The sequence below is a fragment of the Carcharhinus amblyrhynchos genome, chromosome 2, assembly GCF_965287045.1.
Source record: "Carcharhinus amblyrhynchos chromosome 2, sCarAmb.v2.hapA, whole genome shotgun sequence".
Lineage (NCBI taxonomy): Eukaryota > Metazoa > Chordata > Chondrichthyes > Carcharhiniformes > Carcharhinidae > Carcharhinus > Carcharhinus amblyrhynchos.
The window spans coordinates 121,793,374-121,807,265 of NC_137325.1; the positions used below are offsets into that span (position 1 = coordinate 121,793,374).

The 13,892-nt window shown below is 40.6% G+C and overlaps 1 protein-coding gene across 8 annotated transcripts in view; it reads right to left on the reverse strand.

Annotated features, from left to right (window-relative positions):
• The window catches only part of pard3aa (par-3 family cell polarity regulator alpha, a), an 800,310-nt gene that overhangs the window by 285,945 nt on the left and 500,473 nt on the right, over positions 1–13,892 (reverse strand). For 6 of the 8 annotated variants that reach the window (XM_080212194.1, XM_080212176.1, XM_080212212.1 and 3 more), the window contains exon 12: positions 12,950–12,988. The exons of the other annotated variants lie outside the window; for them this stretch is intronic. In XM_080212194.1, the coding sequence (XP_080068320.1) occupies positions 12,950–12,988 (39 nt within the window). The remainder of the gene's footprint in view (positions 1–12,949; positions 12,989–13,892) is intronic. 8 annotated transcript variants of the gene reach the window in all.

Sequence of the window (13,892 nt, forward strand, 5' to 3'; positions counted from 1 at the left end):
TTTACCCTGCTAATCCCCTGACACTAAGGGGCAATTTAGCAAGGCCAATCAACCTAACCTGTGCATCTCTGGACTGTGGGAGGAAACCAGAGCACCCGGAGGAAACCCACACAGACTTGGGGTGAATATGCAAACTCCACACAGCCAGTGACCCGAGGCCGGAATTGAACCAGGATCCCTGGTGCTGTGAGGCCACCCTGCCACCCCTCAAGATAATTCTTTGCAAAGACCAACACTCATCATGACAGTTTTCAGTTATTTTGGAGGGCCGAAGGGCCTGTTTTCTGCGCTGTACTGTTCTTTGTTCTTTATTTTCAAAGGAGACGTTTGATTAAAACCATGCAAATTCACTTTAACAGGGCAAAGCATTTCAGACTTCTCACCTGAATAATTAAATCCATCCCTCTCTCTCTATGATATTGAGCTAAATGGTCTCTTTACTGAATTTTCAATAGTTTCTTTAGCCTGTAAGACCTAGAGGTTCTTTTTATTAAAGGAGCCTTTCGGTGAAATGATTCCTGGTTAATTAAAACCTTTCAGGTTTTATTCACAAACTCAAATGTTTAAAAATCATCAGGGATACTTATATATGAACTATTGCTGCACATGTAATATTACTGTACATTGAAAATCTGTGCGTTTCACTATTAACACCCTGGAGCCTCCCAGGCAATCTCACAGCTTCACTTCCCTCTTCAGATTCTTATTCATATTTCATCTTCAATAAATAATAACTATTAAACCAATTTGAAAATAAACTGACCAAATGATTCAAACAAACAATTCATCACAAGTAAGGTTAAAATTACAAGTTTTCATCAGCTGATTTAACTGGAAGAACTTTATCAGCTTTGTAGCACAGGTGTTTTTGAGCCTCGGTTTAGGAATTTTCTTTAAGAAAAAAGAAAATTAAATTCCAAAGTTCATCCAGCTCTTTCAAACTAATTTTACCTAGAATGCCTGTAGTCATTGTCAAATCAACTTAATGCTGGAATTAAGAACAAATTAACTTAATGACTGTGGTCTATGTGAAGACAACTTGTGAGGCTTGCCTACAAATTAGTAATCTATACAACTACTCATTAGTGTCAGTTATGCTATTTTTCTGAACAATTAAAGCTCCACATTATGGTTGTACATAGTTTAACATTCTCAATTGTGGATAGCAACCAATCTAAGACTGTTATTAATATACAAAATGACAAAAAGGGAATGACCATCTGGTCAACTGGTCCATCAACTTTGCCTCATGAAGTTGTCAATTGTGAAGCAAGAAGATTTGACAGCCCCGACCCACCAGCAGCCATGTGATCACTGAGGCAAGGTAGAAATCAGTAAAAAGCTCAAGGCCAATTAAGGAGAAATATCTCTCTGGTGGCTGAAAACCCATCCAAGAGACCACACTGACCATGCTAATATTGGTTGCCGTTTTGCCTACTTTCTGTAAGATATAATCTCTGTCCTTTTCAATAATTGCTTGAACTCTCTGAAGCTTTCCAGAGAGTCCTCATACAACCATACAACTTGTTTCAAAGGTCAACTAAACATCTTGGGAGAACTGCCCAACACCTCACCCATCTTCATCCTTGCAATAACTTACAGGCATGATTTCTCCCCAAAGTAATTAATTTAAATAATCTATCAATGGACACTTATGGTGGGCACCACCTTCCCCCGCCCTTTGCACAATGGATTGATTTGCAGCATTGGAGGTGACCCATCATTGGCCAGCAGCAGGATTTCCCATTGTTTACACCCTTGGCTGCTGGGGAACCACCTGAAGATGCTGCTTGTAGCCCCTGTATCCTCCCCATTTTATGGAGTGGACCAAAACTGGATGCAATCTTCTAAATGCTTATAATGGTGTGCTTAACTTGATATTGAATAGTCGTGTTAATACAATCTAGTTGCTCGGGTTATGGTTTCTCTGCAATTGTAATAAATCTGTGGAGGACTGTTACCAATAACACACATATGCTTTTCTTTCTCAAACAACCTCCAATCTGTCCCATCAAGTCCATGTCAACTTCAAGTGTACTTGGTGTTGCCCCTTGCCGAATGCATAATTCTGCACTTATTTAGCTCAAAGGTAACTGGCCAAATGAACGTTTAAGATGTGAGAACATGTCTGATTGCAAATCTTTTTTAAATCATATTTCCAAACTAGATGTCATCTCTGTCACATGCAACACTTTTGATTTTCTGGACAGATGTTTTTTCTACTGTTTATATTTTCTCCCCTTTTAATCTTTCCTCCATCATGCTTTTCCCATCTTTGCACTTTCTCCAGGATACTACTTAATTTCCATTTTCTCTTCATCTGATCCACCATGACTGCTTTAAAGCAGTTTTTATTTCAATTTAACTGTACTAAAGAATGCATGGCATGCAAGTTCAAAGGAAACAGATTCGCCAAGGGAATTTCTGTTTCAAATTGCCCAAAGTTATTGAATGAAACAGAGGCAAAGTGAAACAGAAATATAGTGTAGTGAAAGTTAGCTTAAAGAAACATCCACGGTACGTTTGTGCACAGTAGAAATAATTAACAATTCAACAAGCAAAACAGTAATAATACATGACACAATCAAATATATTAAAGTCCCTGCCTTTTATCAGCACAGATACAATGCACCTTGTTAAATGGGCTCACACTTTCGACAAATGTTCTGCTTTATTCCAATTAGTTGTTTTCTTGGATGAACCCACAGTTGGGTTAATGGAGCTCACCTGGGCAGCCACAAATGTGATACAATCAGTCTCAGCACACAGAATTTTAAACAAGGTGGGGGCAATTTGGCACTCCCGATCACTATCTACTGCTGAAATGCACTTGTGTGAATGGCCGATAAGAACAGCACTGGGCTCAGCTGTGAGTTCCACTTCTCCACTGATAACAAGTAGCTGACTGGTATGCACTTGTCTACAGAATAAAATGAAGAATGGAGGTTTACAGGAGGCAAACCCCTGTGCGGCTCCATACTTTGATAGCAACTCGCTGCTTTGAGAACAGAAGGTGAGGGAGGGCTGAAAACTGGAAAATAAAGAGAAGGTAAATCGTGTGATAGATTTTGCCTTCGACCTTGTGGAATCAAGAAGCACACACATGCACATTTCTGTGCCTTCCATAGATTTCTCAAATTGAGCAATACAGGAATGTTTCGATTGATCATAGTGTTTTGATTTTAAAAATGAAATTTAAAAAAAAAATTTCCAGTGCTACTCTGCAACCACCAACGGAGGAAAAAAATTGTGCTTGTGGGCACAAGTTAATGGTTTTTCTCTCCATCATTTGCAATAGAAGGGATGGGAAATTTCTCAACTTCATTCAGTGTCTCTCCAAAATCAGGAGCTCATTATTCAGAAGGGAATGGAAGCATGAACAAGGTCCCACTGTTTTATGGTGATATGTTTTTATATCAGTAAATATGACTGCATTTGAGGTTCAAAAAAATTTGTGGTGAAGTTAACAAGTGAAGAAAGGTTTAATATACAGGGTATTGCCGGAGCTTCACTCATTTTCAATCAGCTTTCCCATATTTGCAAAGGTGCATTTCACAGATGTGCCCCATATTTTTTCAGCTTCTTTTTCCAATAATTTAGCTCTACAATGAACCTTTCTACAAGGAGAAATTACATCAATAACTGCTGCTTACGAGTGTGGCTATATTTAGTGTTCACGTAGGATACAAAAAGGGAAAAATAATTTCCACATCAGCTTAGAAGAATAATCGCTTGAAGCATATGATTTCCAGATTTTTTTTCCTCTGGACTTCAGTCTAAAACGTGGGAGTTTGAGTATTTCCACATGTTCCACCATAGCTGGCAAGATGTATCTATCATAATATGCCTGGCTGAAAGTTATTCTTCTCGCTGCCACTACAATATGGTTAGAGCATTTCACTTCAAAATGACTGCAGTTTTGCATTATGACAGTACAGATCACTGGCTATGGCCCCAAAATTTGACATTTTCATTGCCATGAATTTCTGGAGTAAAGGATTAGCGATCTCTTTCTAATGAGGCTGGCTACGTTCCACTACACCACCCCCCAAAAAACCAACTGCTCTCATGTCTTTCACTAACACATCCAACAGCTCAAAAGTCACGACCAATATGCATTTCTTTAAGAAAGGCTTTCGGAACCAGGTGAGAAATGGAGCCAGTTTGCCACTCCTGTGGTTATGTCATCTGAAGTGAGATTATATTACAACTTCCTAACACTCTGAAACTTCTGATCACTAACCCTTTGGGATCCACAAAGACACTTGTGTACTGGAATAAGACAAAACTCCAAACAGCGCTCCATGAGAAATCTGTTCAGAGAATTTTTTTAGAAGGATTTTAGAACAATCATTAAAAGAAACGAAGCGATATTTTTTCAGTATGCTTCAATTCCAGCTGTAGTGTTTGAATGATTTGTAAATATTTCTAAAGAACTGACAGGGGATTCATTAAATATAAAATGTGTTACAATACAGTGATTGGGAGTACCACAGAGTTGCTGCTGTGATAGGATTTATTCAATAACAGGTTTAATTCATACAGAGCCTTGATTGCAGTAAAACGAGCTAAGGTGCTTTGCAAGAATGTTACTGATCATTTAATGTAAGGGCTTGATCAAAGGGACAGATTTCAACCAAGGAATGCCTTAAAGGAAGAAAGAGAGGCAAGAGACTTTAGATAGAATTCCTGGGGAAAGAGCTTTGGCAGCAGAAAGCATAGCACAGATCATGGAGTGAGTACAATAGGGGTTGCTCAAGAAACCCAAAATTAGCAACATGCAGATAGCTCAAAGGTTTGTAGGGCCAGAAAACAAGACAACTAGAAAAATGGGCTGAAAAATGGCAAATGGAATTTAATGCAGACAAATGAGAGGTATTGCACTTTGGAAGGACAAACCAAAGTAGAATGTACAGGTTAAGTGGTAGGACTCTGAAGAGTGCAGATGAACAGAGGGATCTGGGAATACAGATACAGAATTCCCTAAAGGTGACGTCACAGGTGGATAGGGTTGTAAAGAGTGCTTTTGGTACATTGGCCTTTATAAATCACAGTATCGAATATAAAAGTTGAAGTGTTATGGTAAGGTTATATAAGGCATTGGTGAGGCCGAATTTAGAGTATTGTGTACAGTTTTGGTCACCTAATTACAGGAAGGATGTAAATAAGGTTGAAAGAGTGCAAAGAAGGTTCACGAGGATGTTGCCAGGACTTGAGAAGCTGAGTTACAGAGAGATATTGAATAGGTTAGGACTTTATTCCCTGGAGCGTAGAAGAATGAGGGGAGATTTGATAGAGGTGTATAAGATTTTGATGGATATACATTGAGTGAATGCAAGCAGGCTTTTTCCACTGAGGCTAGGGGAGAAAAAAAACCAGAGGGCATGGGTTAATGGAAAGGAGAAAAGTTTAAAGGGCATATTAGGGGGGGGTCCTTCACGCAGAGAGTGGTGGGAGTGTGGAATGAGCTGCCTGATAAAGTGGTAAATGCGGGGTCACTTTTAACATTTAAGAAAAACTTGGACAGGTACATGGATGAGAGAGGTGTGGAGGGATATGGTCCAAGAGCAGGTCAGTGGGACTAGGCAAAAAATGGTTCGGCTCAGACAAGAAGAGCCAAAAGGCCTGTTTCTGAGCTGTAAATTTTCTATGGTTTCTACAAGAGACAGGGAGGAATTTGAAAAAGGCCAAGAATGTTAAAATCAAAGTGTAAACCAGGAGCCAGCATAGTCTTGAGGATTGACTGGATGGTAATTGGCCAGCTTGGATTTGTCCTGTTTCTTGCGTACAGGACATACCTGGGCAATTGCCCAAATTTTCAGGTACATGCCAGTATTGCAACTGCACTGGAACAGCTTGGCTAAGGGCGTAGCAAGTTCTGGAGCACAAGTCTTCAGGACTATTGCCGGAATATTGTCAAGGCCAAACCTCTGCAGAATCCTGTGATCTCAGGAGTTTCTTGTTTTCACATGGAGCAAATGAAATTGGCTGAAAACTGAAATCTGTGATGGTGGGGACCTCCAGGGGTGGCTAAGATGGATCATCCAGTCGGCACTTCTGGCTGAAGACTGCTATGGATGCTTCAACTTTATTTTTTGCACCAACATGCTGGGGTCCAATGTCATTGAGAAAGGGGATATTTCTGGACCCTCTTCTTCCATCAAAGAGGATGAGGAGCAATAGTTGCCTTTATCATAGTCAGATAGGATAGCAACAAATTCAAGGACTTTCGAGAGGGAGCAGTGGTTCATAACTACAAAGGGATGAATGAACGGTTGGTTTGTTGAGGAGAGGTGACGACAACAGCTTTGAAGGAGGTGGAGACAGTACCTGAGGAGCTAGAACTGTTAACCCGGGAACGTGGCAGGGAAGTTGGACAATCAGAGTTTAGTGGGGTGGGGTGGGTTGGGTTGGGTGGAGCAAGTGACACTACTTAGTGAGGAGGAGGTAAGTGATATGGTTGAGCATGGAGAAGGTAGGGCTCCATGACAAGATGAACACAGAGAGGGCATTACAGGAAATGCCCTCCAGGCCACATACTATTCTGACTTGGAAACATATTGCCATTCCTTCAGTGTTGCTAGCTCAAAATCCTGGAACTCCCTCCGAACTGTACAATGGATGTACCTACACCACACAGACCATAGCAGTTCAAGGTGGCAGCTCACCACCACCTTCTCAAGGGCAATTGGCGATAGACAGAAAATGCTGGTATAGCCAGCAACGCCCATATCCTGTGAAAAAAAAGCACAGGGAGAAACAAAAGGAGGCATAATGAGAGAAGGGTTTCAGAAAATACGAAGAAAAAGGAAGTAGTTTTTTTTAAAGGTAGAGGGAACATTGTAATGTTTGCTATGTAGCTACGGTGACATTTTTATTGATGAATAGTAGTACCTTGTTTGTATTAAATTACCTTAAAATCAACCAATTATACAGGAAGGGGAGAAAGTTGCTGCACGCATTGGAAATAAAATTACTATTTCAAGATACGTCTTTTTCTAATTATACATTGTTGATATTTTCCACGAATCCTTCTGTCACAATCAACATGAAAAACCCACTGGAATGCCAACACTACAACTTGTAGCAATCAATTACAAGAATTATCTAATTATGTACCTTCATCTTAAAAATACTTGACTCATTCGGAAGCAATACATTTTCATTCGAAGCTCAAACTTTAACATCTCAAAACTGGAAAAGACACACTGGTAATGCTTTTGGACTTAACAGGAGTTTTTCTCCTTCTGCTATATCTTCATCTCTGCCACTTTGTGTTGTCTCCTGCACAGTTATCCTTAACGTTTTTGCTCTGCAATGCCTATTCATGACAGCTCATGTATAAATACCAATCATCAGTGTTTCTTGGTAACGATCAGCATCTTTGGGAACACAAGCCACATTTTTACTTCTGGCTCATCACCACGAGGGAATTTAAATCTCATGCGCTACAATGGAGGGCAATTCTCCCGAGTTCGGCATTCCAGTTCATTGTGCACAATGGTGTCCAATTTTTTTTGTTAGCAGTACCTGATACTGAGGAGTGAAGGAGAAAGAGGGAGCCAACTTGAACTCGGTGCAGGGGAGGGGGAAGAGGGAAGGGAAAGAAAGAGAAGGGTGCAAAGTGTGACTTATGGGAGGGAAAGGTTGTCAACATGAAATGAAAGGAATGCCATCAGGAAAAGGGATAAGTTGGAGAGGTGGGGGTGGGGGTGGGGGAAACTTCACTGAGTTTCAGCAGTGGAGAAGAGAGAAGATTGCAAGCTTGAATTAGACTGGAACATCTATGGAATGGAATTTGATTTAGAAAGGAACATCAGTGAGAAGAAGAAAGCATCAACATGGATTGGGAGAGGAGGGATGAGGGTGAGTGCAAATCCAGAGGATTGGAGGGCAAGGGAAAGAGGTGAAGAAGGGAATGCCAGCATGAATTTGAGAAGGTGTGAAGAGTTACAAGGTGAATTAAATAACTACGTTTTTAGGAGGTAGACATGCTCTTCCTATAATTCTTTCACTGACCACTCATGGATGCACAGGTGATACACCCCAGGAAAATTACTCTGGGAGGCAACAATCAAGAGTTCACCATCTGTGTCTTCCTGAAATTGCATGAAGGAGATCAGGAAATTGTGTGAAGTTTCTTGGCGGAAAACCTGATTCTAACCGCCCCCTTGTACAGCTTGAATATTGCCAAACTAACAGATTTCTAAAGAGGTGCTCCACTTTCTGGAGCCTATATTCAGTGAAGATGCATATTGTGAACCATCACTTGCTACCTTCATAGGGAAATATAAAGCAGAGCATGGGATTAACAAAAATTGAAGCATTATCTCCAGTGCATTGGTGTGCACCTCCTTCAGGTGGTGGTTTCTTGAAGCAGGACAAGTCCCTACTCTCTATGGACAAGGTTGGTGCATGCTTTAGGTTTATCAAGGACAGGGCAGACAGACAATGGAGGATAGAATGGAAGAATGCTTAAAGGTGTGAAGGATTCCAGCAGTCACAGAGTTAAAACTCAGATTCCCAAGGGACAAATTCAAATGAAAGAATCTGCTTCTCAAGTCCCCGACGCTTCAAGCAATTATGTTGCAGATAAGTCAATCACAATTGATGAATATGAAGGGGGTATTACGTCACAGGTGGGTGTAGGCTTGACATTTTTCCAGGAGACATTTGTTTATTCTGATTTTTTTTTCAAAACAGGTATTCAATACAATGCCTGGAATTATGAAATAATATTTTACTGTCCCCTCTGTGGTTCATGAGTGACATTTGCAGCAAATCTTGAAATCATGTCCCAAAGAACAGTTTTACAAGAAGAATTCTGTCTGATGGTTTCCATGCTCTTTCAAGTATTAGCATTGCACCAGCCTAACCATAATGTTTAACACACAAGTTAAATCGAAGTCACTAGTGTACTGAGTAAAACTGTTGGCAACAATTTAAACAAAAACCTTTGGAGTGACTGGTAATAGTTCTAAAATGTAGTTAAGGAAAAGTGTGGAAAAATTTAAAGTGTGTTAAAAGTGATGTGAAATTTTAAGGTACAATATTGCTCTGAACTATATTTATTATGATAAAATGGGAGAGATGGTATTTACATTATAAGGCACATGCTAATTTTTCAGGATACATTTAATGAAGGATCTTTACTGTTCCTTAAAGCTACTGCAGAGTGATGAGATAGGTATGCTGCTTAAAAGTAGGGAGGTCTTGCTGCGGCTATATAGGGCATTGGTGAGGCCGCAGCTGGAGTACTGTGTGCAGTTTTGGGAGCCGTACTTACGCAAGGATATTTTGGCCTTGGAGGGAGTGCAGAGAAGGTTTACTAGGCTGATACTGGAGTTGAGGGGGTTGAGCTATGAGGAGAGGCTGAATAAACTAGGCTTGTACTCGTTAGAGTTTAGAAGAATGAGGGGAGATCTCATTGAGACATATAAGATGATGAATGGGATGGATAGGATAGAGGTGGAGAGACTCTTCCCGCTCAGAAAGGACAGTAGGACTAGGGGGCACAGCCTCAAGATAAAGGGGGGGGCGGTTTAGAACGGAGTTGAGGAAGAACTTCTTCACTCAAAGGGTGGTGAATCTCTGGAATTCTCTGCCCGTTGAAGTGGTGGAGGCTACCTCGCTAAATATTTTTAAGACGCGGGTTGATGGGTTTTTGATAAGCGAGGGGATTAAGGGTTATGGGGAGAGGGCGGGAATGTGGAACTGAGCCACGACAGATCAGCCATGATCTTATTGAATGGCGGGGCAGGCTCGAGGGGCTAGATGGCCTACTCCTGCTCCTATTTCTTATGTTCTTATGTTCTTAAAAGAGATACAGTAAAGTCAGAGAGGATTTTTCAGTGAATATTAAAAGGATTTCACAGCATTATAAAATTATTACAGCAGCAAAGGCGGCTATTCGGCCTTTCAGATCTGCACCGACTTTCCGAATGAGTAATAGAATATAGAACAATACAGCACAAACAGGCCCTTCGGCCCACAAGTTGCGCCGATCATATCCCTACCTATTAGGCCTATCTATAACTCTCAAGCCCATTAAATCCCACGTACTCACCCAGAAGCCTCTTAAAAGACCCCAGCGAGTTCGCCTCTACCACCACCGACGGCAGCCGATTCCACTCACTCACCACCCTCTGAGTGAAAAACTTACCCCTGACATCTCCTCTGTACCTGCTCTTCAGTACCTTAAACCTGTGTCCTCTCGCAGCGACCATTTCAGTCCTGGGAAATAGCCTCCGAGAATCCACCCCATCTATACCTCTCAACATTTTATAAACCTCTATCAGGTCGCCTCTCAACCTTCGTCTCTCCAGGGAGAACAGACCTAGCTCCCAACCTATCCTCATAAGGCATGCCTCCCAATCCAGGCAACATCCTTGTAAATCTCCTCTGTACCCTCTCAATAGCTTCTATATCCTTCTTGTAGTGCGGCGACCAGAACTGCGCACAGTGCTCCAAGTGGGGTCTCACAAGGGTCTTATAAAGTTGCAGCATTACCTCCCGACTCCTAAAGTCAATCCCTCGATTAACGAAGGCCTTCTTGACCACATCCTCCACCTGCGAGGCCAATTTAAGAGTCCTATGGACCCAGACCCCAAGGTCCTGCTGCTCCTCAACACTGCTAAGAGTCCTAACCTCGATACTGTACTCCTTCATCCCATTGGACCTGCCAAAATGGACCACTATACATTTATCCACGTTGAACTCCATCTGCCACTTCTCAGCTCAGCCTTGCATCCTAACAAACCTAAATGCCCTTCTCCCCCATCTTCCTCTCCTCTCATGCTTACACATCCTTCCTTTTCAGGTAATCAATTCCATCTTAAACACCTCAATTGAATCTACCTCTACCACATTCTCAGGTAGCATTCCCAACTCTAACCAGTCCCTGCATGAAAAAGTTTCTCTTCATGTCTCCATTAGGCTACACTTCTGTTCAAGTTCACAAACGAAATGCTCATCAGAGAACACATGATTCACAACATATGAGACAGGTAAACGTAGATAAATCTCGGTATGCGAGTCTCTTGTCTTCCTCCTTTGCTTTCTTCTGGTCGGTTATTAACAGCTGAAGTGGGGACACACTGTTCTATTATCAGCACCTTGATCAAGCAAAGTAGCTGTTCTACGTAAATGTTTTGAAGATGTCAAAACTTCACACACTCCAACTCGCATGAAGTGTCAAATGATTGGCTTTACTTTTTGGGAAAGCCAATCGTTTCCTGCTGATGTCAGTCGCCTGGTAATTCCTAGAGGTGAGGGAAGTTTGTCTTGCCACCAATAATTAGCAAACTTCTATCAAGTTGACATTACCCAGCAATTACCCTCAGAATTTACTAAGATCAATTCCTCACAACGAATTCAGCAGGGTTGGGATTCAAAATTACAGTTGTAGACCACTGAAAATTACATTGTAGTTCAGTGGTCAACAATGTCATCAGGAGGACAGTTCATTTTATGAGGAGACTTTACATTGCTCAGTATCTTTTGAGGTTATCCCAACTTGTTACCTCTGTGCTACATCTCTTACAGGTTTTCTGCAACGTTGAGATAGTCCTGAAAGTCATCACCACACGGCAGGAAGCAGTTCAGAGTTTTATCCCTGTTTACGGCATCTAGATTTACAACACTAGCAATTATCTTAGGGGCCTGCAGTGCATTCCACGGGGTGACTTTGGGGAGGTATTGCTGAGCAGACAATTTCTATCTACGACAGTAATTTATGTCCTAGAATTGGAAGGTGCTGATAGGTTTAAATATTTCCAGATAAAGACACTGTGAGCAGGGTGGGGAATTGATGAAATGGAGGATTGGTCTTATTACGGATCAAACGGTTCACTCAATGAGATCAACTAAGTTGTTCCTTTATATGCGACACAAAAGTGATGATCACCTTCTCTTAAATGACAAGGCTTCTTATTAAAAAAATGTTTTGAGCTTTATATGGAAGGGGATCGCCACCAGAACACTGATTTTAGTAGTGTTTTTGAAACAGGAGATTTAAAAGACCTGCAGCTCGACCAAACTCTAGAGCCTTTGAATACATTTGCCAATTCAACAAATATTACTGAACATCTTCTCCAGAACTGAACATTTCTAGTTGAACACCTAATGCAGCACATTTACCACTTAACTCATGATTCACTGGGGGGCAGTGAGGTCTGGGGAGGGCCAAGATCAACAAATAATTATTGTCACCACTTTTCACTTACACGTATCCCATCTGGTCTACTGCACATTGGATGAAAATAATTAAAAGATACATTTGCAAACTAAGCGCCTAAAGGTAATTAGCAAGCCATTTTCAAATATAATGCACATTGGCATTTACAGAGCAGACAGTTTTTAAGGCCACTTAATTGCACCATTACTGTACTATATGGGTCATAAAGTTGCCACACATTCTGCTACCGTGTGCTTTAGTGAACCAGTCATGTACTCAGAGACATATTACACTCCAGGTGGCTTAGAAACTTACAATATCAAAATGACTCGAAACAAAATAAGTCCTGTTTTGAACATAGGCTAGCTGCTCCCCTGTAAAAACACACACAAAGCACAACAACAATTCTGAATTTGAGTATCCTAATGGCTTGTGGCTGCTATCTGAAAAATTGTGTGGGTTTTTTTGTACATGCAGTAAATATACCCTCAATAGTATGCATATTTTGATTGTATATTTTATTCAGTTGCATGTATGATGTGACGAGAGATTTCTGCAGCCAAATACCGTGAGGGATGACCAATTTTGAGTCAGGAAAAACACAACTGAATGTGACAATTTACTAAATAGTTCCATTTTAGTTATGGTGCTTTCAACTGCAAGAAATCCAAACTGCTCAAAGTACATCAGATCATGAATCTGCAAAACTACTTCCTTGATTTTGTGCCAGATGTACCAGAACAGTTTGTGTGACGTAAAACACAGAATTCTTACCAAGTCACTTGGTGCCTGCAACTGACTCGATTCCTTTTTCTAGAAGTGGAGAGAACAAAGAACAAAAACACTTTGGAATAAAAGGCACTAGCATGTGTGTTATACAGATGAATTCAATGACAAAGGCAACCCATGTTTGAGAGTATTCACGGGTATCTCTCACATGGTCTGTTTTACAGCTGAGACCAATTATTGTGGTGGAAAGAAAAGCTACAAGAATCTTTTGAATTTCAAAATCCTTTCTTCTTCTTAAACATATGAAGGGTAATGATCTTGAGTGCGCATTGATGTCTTATTACCTGCTGATTATTTCTGAAAGGAATCAGAGGACTTCATCAAGAAGTTGCGCTTACATTATATTTTACTTTATTCTGAATTTTCGCTACATAATATAGCATTTTCCTTCAGTTACAAATGGCTTTATGACTGTATGTTGTCACCCAGATCAGGAATATTATTTAGGATTTGCATTTGGTTTCATTAAAATGTAGGTGGCTCCAAATGGAAAAGAAAACCATTCGTTTTTCAACTCATCGAACTGTGCTTCAGGAGAAATAATCAAAGTTTTGATCATTCGAAACTCAAATCAGACCAACTTATCAAGCTAAAACTGACTCCAACATGGCTCGGGTAAACTGGTTCAGGTTGCAGAATTGTTTGGAATCAAATTCTACTCTCTCCCTCCAACAATAACCCAAGATGACTTTCTCCTGCTCAATTACTTAAAATTTGGGAAAAAGGCACTAGAGCAGTGGTGGTCTGCAGACCGCTGGTGGTCCATGGGGAAAAAAAATCAATTGCATTTAACTTGTTACATTATTATGCAATGTAATTTGCTTCACAAACATACTTGTGTAATATAATCTGTTCAAAGTTTATTTATTAGTGTCACAAGTAGGCTTACATTAACACTGGAATAACATAACTGTGAAAATCCCCCAAT